Consider the following 13,995-nt stretch of genomic DNA (forward strand, 5'->3'; position numbering starts at 1 on the left):
ATACAGTGAGCCCTTTCAGGATAGTTTAGTATTAGCGATTTCGGTTCCAATCTAAAGCCTTTGAAGACACACACGTTTTCAATCAAGCGAGCACCCCACTGAACTCAAATAAAGCCACATTCTCAGGCTTCAGAGGGGCTGTGACGTGTACTTACAGCTAAACATATGCTAACCTCCTTTTTTGGATTAGGAGCATGTTTTCAAATATACTACATGCATGAAAACATGGAGTTCCTAAACCCTTGGTGCCTTCCAGTTAATGAAATATCATCACAGAATAGGATAGGTTAATCCATCTAATTTGCATGGAGTTCATTAAATCATTTTTAAAAAATTAAACACAGGGTTATATTTAGCTTGATACTCAGAAGTGTTAACACCATGCTTTTAATGTGACAGATTGGAATTGGAAAGCAATATAAAACATGAATTTCAGGGTATAGAATTTTTTATTTCCACAACTTAAAGACGTTGTTAAGATCCATGTGACTTTTTAAGATCTATTCCATCATTTAAAATCCAACCAGTGCTAGTTTGCCGAAAACATTGATCTTTATTAGCTTTCAGTGCTCTGAAGAAGTTAAAAAGGGGACCATTTATTACCCTTTTTTTTCTTAAAGTAGTAGTTAGAAGTAAAGGCTTTGTTTCTGTTATTGGCGTAGAGATTTTTTGTTCATCAAACAAATTAGAGTGTTTCAAATAAGAGTAATGTTAACCTTGCAAAGAAACAACATATTCAAACTATGACCAAATAGTTATTTGTATGCTTTTTTTCTTCTTTTCTTTTTCCTTCTTTTCTTTCTCCCCCACCCCCGCAATAGGTGACGTGTATGCAGTGGTTGCAAGGGGACCATACAATGCTGGATATGATTGAGAAAAAACGCTGCCTCTGCAAAGAAATAAAAGCTCGACAGAAATCAGAAAAAGGACTCTGCAAACAGGACAGCATGCCTATTTTGCCAAGTTGGAAAAAGAATACCGGAACCAAGAAATACAGCCCTCCTCCTTATTCCAAACAACAAACTGTTTTCTGGGACACTGCAATTTGACAGGCGTGTGGAGGATGCCCTCTCCACTCTGTTGCACCGCGCACAGGTAGCCTGCTTTCTTAATAAGGCAAAGGCTCTAACCTAAGACTTACCTGCAGGTGGTGAACTTCCTAGGAAAAAACCACACGGATACAGTGCTCACCTGTCAATCAAGAGAGAGAGATTTAAGTTTCCGACTGGATTAAGGCATACATATTTATCCAGGATTTTTTTGGATCCAGAAGATATCAAAATGTAAATATTTCACCACTATATTGAAAACACCCAAGCTAATACACTGTTTAAATATATATATATAAAAATTCAAAAATTTATGAAGAATTTTACTATATAATGTTACTGTTATACTGTTTTATTACCTATTTTCTATGTGGTATTCTAATGTTTCCTCCCACCCCCCCGTCGCCACCATTTTATTTCTCTTACCTGCCTAGATTTGGCCTCTGTAGAAAAGCATGTGGTTGTACGTTTTGTTGAACGGGACAATGTACAAAACGACGCGGTGCTGGGGCTGTAGAAGTTACCTAGAGTCGTACTCATTAGATGTCCTTAGCTTTGGGGGGAGGGCTGGACAAAGGAGAGAGTTTTGGTGGGAAACAGCAAAACTGCAAGCAATGCAAATAAAAGTGCTTAATGTGGATGCCCAAGTTGCATTTAAAATATGAATTGTTCTGCACCAGTTTTCCCATAAAGTCAAGCAGATAAATTGCCCCTGGTTGTATATGAATCAGTTACTAAAACTATTTGGCCAAGAAACTAGATTTTCTGCAGAAAAGCCTGCAACGGAAACTCTTCCTTCATTATATTCAGCTGACTAGCAGAGACCATGGTTCACTGTGACTAAGCATCGTACAGCCCGTGGCGGAGAGACCCAGGCGCTCAGCAGGTTGAGGCAGTGGCGATGCAGCCACGGCTCCTGTCACCATTTGTCTTTGGTCCAGAAAATAAAGGCGACAAAATCTGTTTACATGTTTATTATTTTTAAATTCAGCAACACATCCTTACTTTATGCCGTGTCAGATTTCCTTGTGTTATTTATAAAGGCTGGAATTCAGGCCCCTTGAAAGCCAGTCGGGAAATCCCTCTTGATTTCATGGGGTTTTGAAGCAGAGGCCAACGTAATACGTTCTCCCGGGTACACCGTTTCTTCTTCCTGGCTGCTTCTGTAATTGGCTTGCAATCCTGTATTATATTACACCCATTTTAACAGAATATTATGTCATGACCAAAGAATTATGACCTCCTGGTTTTAACGGGAGAAAGAGATGGCTTATGCTGATTATGAGGGTGAAATCCGTGCGGTGAAATATCTTCCAAAAGGGTCTGTTGAGAACGAGGGAAACTTGTACTGCTGTGAGGTAGGGGAGAAAAGATCTATGGCATATATTTTGTATATTTAAATTTCTATCTATGCGTCTGAAATTTGCTAGCACAAAAGTCCCTCTTTAAAACAATCATTTTAATGTTATATTCGCCAAGAAGAAAAGGTGTGTTGTTTGAAACTTCTTGTTATATTGGCTTTTCTTTGAAATTATATTGACAGCATTGCCACAGCTGTAATTGCTGATAAAAAAAAAAACCAAAAATAACAAATTTTAGAAGGTTTTTGTAATCTATATTGCTAAAGTTTGAGTTTGAGTAATGCTTTACCAGTAGTAGTTTCTTTTCAGCCTCTGAAATAAAGTTTTTAAATATTTTATAACTGACTAACTAATGTATATTTTGATGTCCAAACTGAGATTTCTGTAAAAGATAAAGTGTGTGTTTATATGTGTGTATGTATATTAGCATTATTGTATATGTATATATGCATATGTGTACACACATATATATGTATATATGCATGTATCTCTCTATATATACTCATAGATGTGTGCATACGTATATACCCACATACATTAAATATTGGTGTGTGCTATTGAATATACAGTGGCTGGAATGGGTACGCAATTGAAATGCAGATTTAAAGAGCCCCTCACAGCTGAAATGACAGAAGACATGAAAAAACCCAGAGGCTGTGAAGGAGTCTTTGAAAACATGTTACATCCAAAAGACACCAACTGTATATTCTGCTTATTCTCTTTTTTTTAAAGAAAGAAAATGGCAGCAGAAAAACTCCAGAGATCTCGCAAAGTTCCAGAATCTGCTGGAAAGAAGGCGACTTGTTGGTCGTGAGAAATCTGTTGAGATAACAGGTTCATTATTCAGAAAGTGTTTATGCTTTGTCTTCCTTGTTATGTGGCAAGAGAAGAATTTTTCATAACCATGTGTGAAATACTTAGCTCAACCCTTTCCCCCAACTGCACTAAGTCTCTGGTGACAAAACGAAAGCCGGCGTTCAGTCAGTCTCGATACTCTTCCTCTGCACTGGTCTCTTCCTGGAGCAATTCCTTTAAACACCCCACTAGCGAAGCCTCGCTTTTGCAGTCCAGCCCCGGGGGCGGGCACGGGCGCTGCAGTGCCAGGCTCTCTGGGGGGAGGCAAACGTTAATGTAAACAGTTACGTGTTTAATAGTGTTTGTCCATACTGTGTCCTTTTCATATCGGTACGTAATAGGAATAATGATCAGGGAACTGAAGCATTCTTGTCCTAAGCAGACTTGCTTGTATGCGTAGCCCACCATAAAACCACTCCTTGTTTCGCTTTTATTGCTCAACACTGTTTATGTTGTCCTTCCTAAATAACTGCCCATGTGCTTCCAGACCTCCATTGTATCCCATGGAGACAATGGCTTTTTGTTTTGAAGTGCGACAGTACATGAAAAAGTAAAATATAACTTAGCACTTACCTTCAAAGCACTTTAGAAATGTGAACTGAACCTCACGCTTGCGAGAATCGTTTTACAGAGGGGGGAAGTGAGGCTCAGGTGGAGTAGTTTCCAAAGGTCAGGACATACGCCACCGTGCTGTCCGGTGTCTGCTGGCCCACCCCATCGCTCGAGTAAAAGGTGCATCGTCCTGCCTGCCGAGAGTGCGCCATCGGAACGCTGTTAAACATTTTCTACATCACCTATTGTCTCAGCAGTTTCTGTGTCACAGGGTGAATGACAGTGCTTAGTTACACACGGTCATTAAAGCTGTAGTCTGTATAAATATGCAATCTGTATATACATACAGATCACATATATACACACACTTGTGAAGACTGTATATATGAAATCGTTCGGTATGCACTTATTTTGCTTTAAACTCCTGAAGTTAAACATTATAGTGTAGCAATTTGTGTAAAGTGCACTGTGATTTCAAGAAAGCACAGTAAAGTCACAGGTCTTGTTATTCTTGCACTAAAAATGTGTTTACGTATATTAGCCAATGTATGTCTACTTTATTGCTCCTTTTGACAAATTAAAGCAAATGGTATAAAATGGTATGGGGTTTTTTTTTGGTTTGGGTTGTTTATTTTTAAGTGGACAATGGCACTATGTTTTTAAATGACAGGGTTTTTAAATAAAATGAAATCATTCTGTGTTCATTCCAATGTAATACATTTACCAATATCTTGAAATTGAATGTCATGTTGCTTTTTTCATATTTCATTAGAAATTGTCAGGTATGTGCCTGAGATTGTGTAGGAGTAAGGAGTAGCTAGAGGCTAACTGTAATCATATATTATTAGCCGTTTCTATATACACAGTATAAATACATATTAATTTTCTTTTCATTTTTGTACTTGATTTTTTTAGGTAAGATGTAATTAAATGTACTTTGATACTTCTGAAGTAATAAGATGTTGTTTGAAGATCAATTCTGCTTTCTTTAGTGCATTGACAATATTTTACAATAATTTAGTGCTTATTTATTTGTGCTCCGGTGTAATTATAATAAAAAGCAATAGTTTAAAATATTTGGCTGTTCATTTTCATTTGATGGTTTCATCTTAGAGCCGGGTTATTCACTAGGGATTAGCCAGAGATTCCTGAGAAGAAAAGTCAAGTCATAGATGTATATTTATAACATTCCCTAGGCACATTTTTAATCGCATCATTTGTTGGAGGAAATGAATTAATTGCTTTAATAGGTTAATATTTGCAAGTCATGCGTGGTTGCATCTAATGCCATGAGTGCCATCCTCAACTAAATACTTAGGATAAGATTTCTCAGAAGAGCAGACAGAAATTTTTCTCTAGGTACCTTTCACAGTTTGGGATGGAAGATGCTCACTCACTTCAAAGATCTCCATTTGCAGAATATCCACAAATGGGAGAGGGACCCATCATGCTCTCCGTAAAGCTCTAAAAAAACTGCCGTGTTTCCAGACAGAAGCTTTACTCCCATCAGGATGTGAAACCCTGTCGTTACAGAGGAATTCCACAGTGGGAGGCGGGGACAAGAGAGGGCTTGTGGGGGAAGAAAAGGACCTGTACAACCTTGCAAAAGACACTGATCATCCAGTGCTCAATTTTTCAATACTTCGTAGGTTTTGTTGAAGTTTTGTAGCCTGGATTCTGTGACTGAGAGAACCTCCCCCCTAATTTTTTTAAGACGACAGATTGTAATTTAAAAAGGTTTCCAAGAGCAAGTAAGCAAGTAGTTAATAAAGAACCCATAAGAAACAGTAATGTTCTTGCTATAACACTGAGACCAAATTTCTCTCCCTTCATGGAAAAAGCTGCCTGTAATATGCAAAAAAGGTACTATCCATGTTTGTACAGATCTGTATGCAGAAGTGAACCAGTGGGAATCTTTTGGTCCTCTGCTGTAGGAGCTGGTTCCAAGTCAGATTGCAGATGATCCAAAAAGTGGTTTCCAAATGCTTCCCTGCCCCAGGAGCCGTGTGCTTTCCCCGAGCACGGCCTCTCTCTCCTCAGCAGCAACCCCATTGCCAGGGCCCATGTAATGGCTGAAGAGCTTCACTACCTCTTTATGCTCCTCTTCCTCTCCCCAGCCCCTGGCGTGGATGTTCAGACTGACTCATCCTCCAAAGCAAACTCCAGCCTTTTGTACCATGTTTCATTGGGAAATCCTATAGGGATGACTAGAAATGAACGGAATAAGGTTTTACAGGGATTTCTCCAGCCCTAAAAGGGGAAAAGAGATTCTCTCAGTTTTAGAGTCAGGTTGTTGTCTGTACTCTTCAGTGGGACAGTTCATGAAGTCCTATGTCCCAGCTCATTTCCAAAGACTTTCCAGGATGACTTCCAACATCCACCTCACTCCCTATGCTGTGCCTGACCGCTGCTGGACACAGCAGCACCTGAGCCAGAGAAGGAACAAAAGGGGAGCATTGCCAAATGCAGCAGGGAGCATAAATTTGGGGTAAATTCAGATTTTTCCCTATTTGAAATGCGTGTGTTCACTTTCTTTGCCACTGCAGAAACACTTTCTATGAGCCATTGTTTCTTAAACAGAAGAGGTTTAAATTAAAAGGATACAAGACCATAAAAAGCAATGGTTGAGTTTTACACTTGTATTTGCTCTTAAGTTTATTTAAAAGCGGAAAGGTGCCTGCAGTGCTTGGGTCTCTGCTCCTTTTGCATTTTAAAAACCCTCACAATAGCACTGGCTGGAGTTACTGCTGTTCCTCCACCGCCATCACTCAGAGTGACCTTAGCTGGTGCCAGAGTGGCTGAGGAGCAATTAAAGCACACAGGGACCTGTCTTGCTTGGGAACAAGCAACCTGCCCTGAGCAAAGCAGAGAAATCGAGCAGCCGTCAGAGGAGAGATGGGCCAACATCTCTCAGATCTACGGCCAGCGCTGACAGAGCTGGCAAGGGAACCGCAGGAAACTAAATAAAACTTACAAAAACAAAAGACAACTGAAAAGAAACACTGCTCAAAGGCAAGACTGAACACATTTGGTATTTGTTTTCTAAACCTGCCAACATCTCTTTTATGGTGCGGTTTTGCCTTTAAAACAAAATTACACACCTGTCACCTTTTAATTGAGATTTTTGGCACTGGGGTGGGTGGTGGTTTTGGTGTTCTCCCCACCTGTGGCATATTTTCATCTTCCTTCTCCTTCTCTCTTTCTGTCTCAATCCTTTCTTTCATTATGTGGGAAATATATTTGTAGATACAATGAGAGTTCCTCTGTTGTCTTTTGTTCCTCTTAATGTTGTGCTCTGCCTCCCCTGTTCTCAGCTGGCTCTATGCTCTCTAACCCTCACAAAAACATACAAAGAGCATGAGCAGGAACCACCATCGATTTTGTTTTAGAGGATAGCATTTATCAGTGCTCTTCTCGGTGCATACACAGCAAGTTTCATGGAGGGATTCAGGGGCTAAAAAGAGCTGATAAAATGCAGAGGTACTGAGAAGCTGCAGACTGGACCAGGGCTGCAGCTGGTGGGCAGCAAAGCCAGGGCTGATGCCCACGTTTCTGCTCGCCCCCAAAATCAAATTTGGGTGGAGGAACAGAAAGAGGGATGTGGGGGTAAAGGTTCTCTGACTGCAGCTGGCAGGACATCAGCATGGGCCAGGAGGAAATTAAATGTATTAAAATTATGGACAAATTTTCCCATAAACCTTTTCCCTCAGCTTTCACCTCTGCCTTGCGTATCTCCTGCACCATAAGCAGCCCACAGCAACGGCTCAGGAGGACCTCTGCCTACCTCTGCAACCCCCAAGAAAGCCGATGGAGGAGACCAGGAGCTTCACCCTACTCCAGCAGGGTACCGATGGGGACCTGCCCCCTTCCTGCAACCTGCCTTGGTCCTTGGGCTGGGGACAGTGAAACAGGGAATAGGGCTGGCAAAACCGACAGGAGCTAAGAGCAGCCACCAAGGAGCTGGGACAGACGGGAGCTGGGGCTCCGGGAGGAGCGTGTGGAGAGCAAATCATCTGGAAAAATGTCTGACTGTGCCACTGAGGGAGAAAGCAGCTTGTGAGATGGGAATGGGCTGATGTGAGGAGCAGAAAACTCCTGTCACAGCCAAGGGCCAAGCCAGCCCTCCTGAGCAGGTGTGGAAAAGCGGGTGATGTCCCTGTGCCAGGGGGGAGCAGGACAGGGAAGGAGGGACTCCAGGGACAGGCTGAAACTGCAGTATGGTAGGTCAAGTTCTGGGGAGAGGACAGGCTCCTGGGTCTGAGGCTAAGGGAGCTGGATTGCTTTCCATCTCTGCAGGCCTGCAGTGCTGCCTCTGCTTGTGGCATGACCAGGCCTCTAATTCAGCAGCCTCACTTTATCGAAATCCAGCAATAATACCTGACTAGATTTTTATACCAGGAGATATAATATGATTTTAAAAGAGAAAAGGAAAAAAAAAAAGATAAAACCTTGGTCTCCAACAGCCTCCTGGTAGCTGCAGCTGAACCCAGAGGGCTTCAAGCCTGCAAAGCCCTGATGTGAGGGCAGATGCTCACCTCCATGCCTGCTCCGAGGGGCCAGGCAGGCGGCGGGAGGCAGCGGCAGCTTGAATGCCACCTCCCTGCCTGTCCCCACACAGCCATGGGGAATCTTGTTTGGAGGAGAACAGGGGGAGCAGCTCGTGGTCCCTGGGCTGAGAGCCCTCCCAGGAGGGCCAGGTCCCCGTGCCATCTTGCACACCTCAGGATTGAGCGGGAATAGCAGTTGGGCCAGGGAAAAAGAAATGACTGGGAATTTGGTAGTAAATGCTAAACTTTAGTTTCCGGTATGAGGAAGCCCCTGAGGCAGCAAGGCCAGGCCACAGTGCCCCTGCAGTGAGCTGGCTTGTTTGGGTTTTCCAGGTGGGGTCCATTTCCCAAATGAGGCACAGCCCCTGCTTGGTTCTGGGCTTTCCCGCCATTTTCCCAGCCAACACCCTGTGCCCCTCAGTAGCCGTCTCTCCCCTGAGGGAGCTGTGTCCGGCATGGCTGCCCTGCCCAGCTGCCACGGGGCAGGCTCCCTCAGGGTTTGGCACCCGAGAGGTTGCCCCATTCTTTTGGAGAGTACCCTGGCATGGCATGGCGGGCAGAAACTGCCAGATCTTGCTGAGGTGAGGAAGCAGCCAGGTTCCACAGCGTGGCCAGTCCAGCGCTTGGCACAGGCTGTGCTCCTTGGGCTGCTCCAGTGCCACTGTTTGCTCAGCTATGCCTGGTGGGATTTGGGCCGACAGGCTTCATGTTGGGTCAGCCGTGCCTGCCATAACCTCCCTCCTCCTCTCCTTTCAGAGGAGCACAGCAGCATGGCCGTGCCCCGTGGGGATGGAGCCCACGGCTGGATGGGGCCGCAGCAGGCAGAGCTCTGTGGGGTCGTCTAGGAGGTGCTGCTTGGGCCAAGGGAGATTATGGAGATGTAGCTCTCCAGCACACATGGCACCCATCAAAAGGTAATCTCTGAACAGTTTTTTTTTTGGTAACCACCGCAGTGTGCCCCCACATAAAGGCTCCTGTTTGGGGAAGCAGTGGGAAGCACCCGGCTGTCAGTGCCCTGGAGGAGAGGAGCCTGCACTTCCTCAGCAATCGCTCTTAATTGAATGTCTCTGGGCTTGCTCTCTATGACCTTATACTTTGTTTAGACATTAACACCTCTGCAAAGTGGGTGTTAAATGGTGCTGTTAGTGTCTGTAACGTTTTTACATCCACTTGAGGAGTGTAAATGATTCTACAAGGTGCAGGGCAGTGGAAAATCAGCCTTTCCCCTGCTCCAGCTGGCTGGGGAAATTCAAAATAACTCCTGTGGAATCCGGCTCCCACCAAAGAACTCTTTTCTTTCACAAGTTCTTCAGGGTTTTTTTACTGTTCTTGTAAACACAACAACTGAATCTCTAGTGTGTTTATTTTTCCAGTTTAAAGAGGCTGAGATGTCCTTGGCCAAGCAGGCGGAGGCATTCGCTTTCTCTCTGGCTTATAGGTCCATCAGCGTTTGAGAATTTTGTCACAATTTCTGCTGAAGTATGTGGCCCATCCAAGAAGTCTGAAACCAGCACTTTCTTTTCCTGGCTCTCACCCTGTATGTGAGCTGTGGTGACACAAGTCATGTATAGAATAAGCTGACAGGATGAGTTATTCCCTGTGGTACATGTTTGACTGCCCGGGCACTGCCTGGCTTGTTGATTAGTGTGGCAGGGAGCTCCAGGAGGGATGGTGGCACCCCAGTGTCCACAGCAGGTGGCTGTGGCAATCTGGAGTGTGCTGGTACACACTGTGTCGTTGGGAACAATGGGATTGGGGAGCGGAGCCATGATCACCTCTCCATGCAAAACTTTGTTGCAAATTAATTCATGGCAGGTTGCAAGGTTGTGTCTGACCAGGTCTGTGCCATCACCCCCTGGATGCTGGTTTCTAGGTTAGGGAGGAGCAGATGCTGTCCTAGACTGAGATGAAGGCCAAGAGGTTTCAGAACAGTACAGGCATGAGTCCTCTCTTTTGTGTTTTCCAAGCAATTTAAGCAAGTCAATCAGGGATAAAAACTATAGACTGAGTCAGAAGAATGGGTGCACCACAGGAAAATATTTGGTCCTCCCAGCATACATTGTTGATATACTGTTATGACCACAAAAAAATGTGGGATTGTTGCTTCGTCCTCTGAACTGTTTCAGTTACAATTTTCACATTCACCATCAGTAAGGCTTACCTGCTGTGCTTTGGCCATCTTTCTCCCTGACCATAGTGACAGAACATCTGGCTTAACTTCCTAACAGGTATCTAATTTGGTGGTACCACAGAATAAGAGAGGAAATTTCCAAACTAACTGAGATCCAACCTGTTCAGGGTACTCAAGGTTGCAAGCAATGCCATCAGCCTCAACAAAGACTCGACTTCTACTCCTTGGGCAGCGGCAGTCAGCATGGGAAAACCTGCAATACTGTACACAGGGTCAAAGGACCGAAAATCAACACCCGGAAGGGTAATTTAAGCTTACCGAAGCCCCTGAATACCCCCTGTATAGCATCTTGCAGCATTCAGTTGGGTTTGCAGCATTACTGCGGGGAGCGGAAAGGTGATGTCTTTTGAGGGAAAGCCCAGCCAGGCATCTTAGCCAGACACCAGGTCAGGGGCTGCCCTGCCACTGTACACAGCCCTGTAAGCATGTGTGTGTCTTCATGTGTGACCAGAATATCACTATAAGCCCTTCAGAAACAGGTACTGCACCTAGTAACCACAGTCAATGCTGGAATGATCTTGCTGACAGTGGTGCCACGGATTTAGTGCTATGGACTGACAGGGACTGTGAATGTGACAGTTATCATGTGTTTTTCCTTGTGCTTTTGCTGGCATTTCATTTGTCCTAGGAAGCTCCCCTCTGTTTCACCACTTAACGTCTATTTTTGTAGACATAGAGAGAAGTACAAATCTCCAGTACACTGTCTGAATTAATACTCTGAATGTATGCCTGAGAAATGCTGAAAACCATTCATAATAACATTTTTTTAAAGGAACTAAGTAACACTTCAGAATTATTTTTTTTTCCAAAAGTTTCCGATTCCCTTACTTTCCATCTGTTTCATGAATTCAAACACACGTGATATTTTGAGACTTGCTACCAAAAAGAAATTTCAAATTTTGACAAGTTTTAACCCAAGTGAGCATAATCTAAGCATAATGTCCCCTTCAGAAACATAGAAAAGCAAGTTTGAGCTCAGGCTTTGTGCACTTCGGTAAGAAAGCTTTCTTACTGCCTATTTCATTTCCACAGAGATACTATTGCTTATGTTAACAGACTTCTACCACATATAAATCACTGTTCTCTCCTTCTCTCTCTGAGAAAGAATGAGTATGTAGTGCTTTTTGCTCAGGTTTTTCTTTCTCTGTATGTCCACAAGATAAATGAATGCTCTGTCAAGTGAGGTTAGTGGGTTTAGGGGGGGAAGGACTGTTTACTGTCTTGGTATAGTGAAATATAGCACTTAATGTACATATTCTGCTAGTGTCTTAGGAAAGTTTTATACCGTTTCCGTGACAAACTAATAGGAAATCAGACAAAATGCTGACTTGGGATTTTTGCTTGTGACAAAGTGTCCTCTGTCCTTCAAACTGTGTCTCCACTGAAGAGCGCTAGATAATAGAACTGAGAATAATAATTAATGGTACATTTACTGCTGTGCTAGCATAGAGAAATATGCTTTTAGATTTACCCTGGACTGAGAATATTTTATATATCTTTGATTTATCTTTGTGTAGACTGTTATTGGCTGTCTGATACCATCAAAGGTAAATCAAAGCCTTAATGAGGGCCCAGTGTCAACCCGTCCCACTGTATTTCAGAGAACTTTTTAAAACTTTGGACATCGTAGCCTTGAGCACTCCCTTACCTCTCCTCCGCCTTTTTAAATCTAGTCCCATTTTCTACAATGTGAACCTTATAGACGCTTTCTAAATTCCTGCTATTAGCTCGTTTGCTCTGTTTTCGTTGGTTTGGGTTTTGTGGGTTTAAGTCCTGTGATATGTTTCTATTCTCCTGACACTCTCCCATAAACCTTTTAAATTAGGAATAAATTAGTTTGCCGTGACAAGGAATGGACATATCACATATATATTCATTTATGTATATGTATCTTAAAAACAAAATGGATACCCTATTCCAAGTGTTTCTGAACAAGAACAAGAAAATGGGGTCATTTGCCTTTTGGGCATTCAGGTCTTTCACATTAAGAAGGTCTCATTCTATGTTATGACAGCTCCAGCTTGGAATTCTAATTTGAAGATGTCGTTTACTTTGCCACAGATTTAGGCACTTATTTACTTAGGCATGTGAGTAACTTTCCTCTGGAGAGTACAACATTACCTTCAGAAGGGGAAAGAAATGTCATTACATGCTCTTGAAGAATCCAGCCAGCAGAATGTACTTTAATAAATTATAATTGTTTTTTAAAAAAATAGTTTTCAGTGTCACATTTGTCATGTGCTATTTGATTGATGTAATTCTGCAATGGAATGTGAAGCTTTAAGATAGAGTCTTCTTTTAAAAACTCTTCTGAGGGGCATTAAGCTCTAGTGTATCTAATTAGTGCTTTAAATATTCTTTCCTATCAGTTTAATCTTTATCTATCTCTGCAGTGCCTTGTTACCTAACATTAACTGCTCATTGAAATTGATTGTTTCTGGTCTTTTCAACCGTTGATTGTTCTTTCATGGCTGAACATTTTAAAATAACACTATTGATTTTTCTTACATTATAGCTCTCCTCATAACTCCTAACTAGAGTGAGTCATTGTGGCCTAAGAACATGTGGGGACACTTACTAGTGCTGAATTTACAATGAAAAATGTACGTTTAGTGCAATATTCATCCAAGCATCAGGATCTCAAACCAGTCAATTCTATGATTCTGTCTTAAAACAGTGTTTTGGTTTATTTTCTTTAGAAAATGGTGAAAATGTGTACTCACAAATAGGAAATAGTGTGACACAGATCCTAGAACGTGCTAACTGGAATATCTTGGGTTTCCACAAGAGGCTGAGTTTCCACAGTTTCATGGAATCGGAGTAGGACTAGAGAATAATTTCTGCTCTCCCTTCTGCAAAAACGCCCTCACACTCACAGGTCTTATCTCTGTTGGGACCATGTGCTTCCTTCATGCTCTCCTTCACCTCTTCTGGCTTTTCCATGGTCAGCTATGTCTTAAACAAGAGGCCTCACAATTGCTACAGCCTGCTATTACAAAAAAATGCCTTGTGACCATCAAAAATGGTGATATCTCTATCATTTCATCACTTTGTAAAAAGCAAAGTATTCCATGCCTTCCTAACCTTGTAGTTCACATAGTGAAAAGCAGATAGGGAACACCTGCATAGCTAATTAATGTCAGATGATTATTCCTGCCATACTTACTGAAGCAAATGATCTTTTGAAAATACTGTCAGTTTACAAGCAGAGAGATGCCTGCAACAGTTTTGAAGAAACAGAGAGCTAAGAGTGTACAGTGGATAGGGAATCAATACCATGTCTTGCACCTCTGATGACCCAGAGCACGCGCCATGTGCTTGGAGGTGACAGTCAGGCTGTTAGAGTGGCTGTGTAAGGAAATGAGGTTCACATCTGCTCCAGGCTGGTGGGAATAACAGTAGAATGACAAATTCTCAGGCTCATCGCTTATGCCTTTTGT

General features: G+C 42.7%; 1 protein-coding gene across 3 annotated transcripts in view; it reads left to right on the top strand.

Moving 5' to 3' along the window:
• Positions 1 to 4,885, top strand: part of NYAP2 (neuronal tyrosine-phosphorylated phosphoinositide-3-kinase adaptor 2) — a 146,258-nt gene extending 141,373 nt beyond the window's left edge. For all 3 annotated transcript variants that reach the window (XM_074591635.1, XM_074591634.1, XM_074591636.1), the window contains one exon: positions 822 to 4,885. In XM_074591635.1, coding sequence (XP_074447736.1) covers positions 822 to 1,049 — 228 coding nt within the window. In that variant the 3' untranslated portion in view covers positions 1,050 to 4,885. The remainder of the gene's footprint in view (positions 1 to 821) is intronic.
• The last annotated feature ends 9,110 nt before the right edge of the window (positions 4,886 to 13,995 follow it).

The sequence above is a fragment of the Larus michahellis genome, chromosome 6 (assembly GCF_964199755.1).
Source record: "Larus michahellis chromosome 6, bLarMic1.1, whole genome shotgun sequence".
NCBI lineage: Eukaryota > Metazoa > Chordata > Aves > Charadriiformes > Laridae > Larus > Larus michahellis.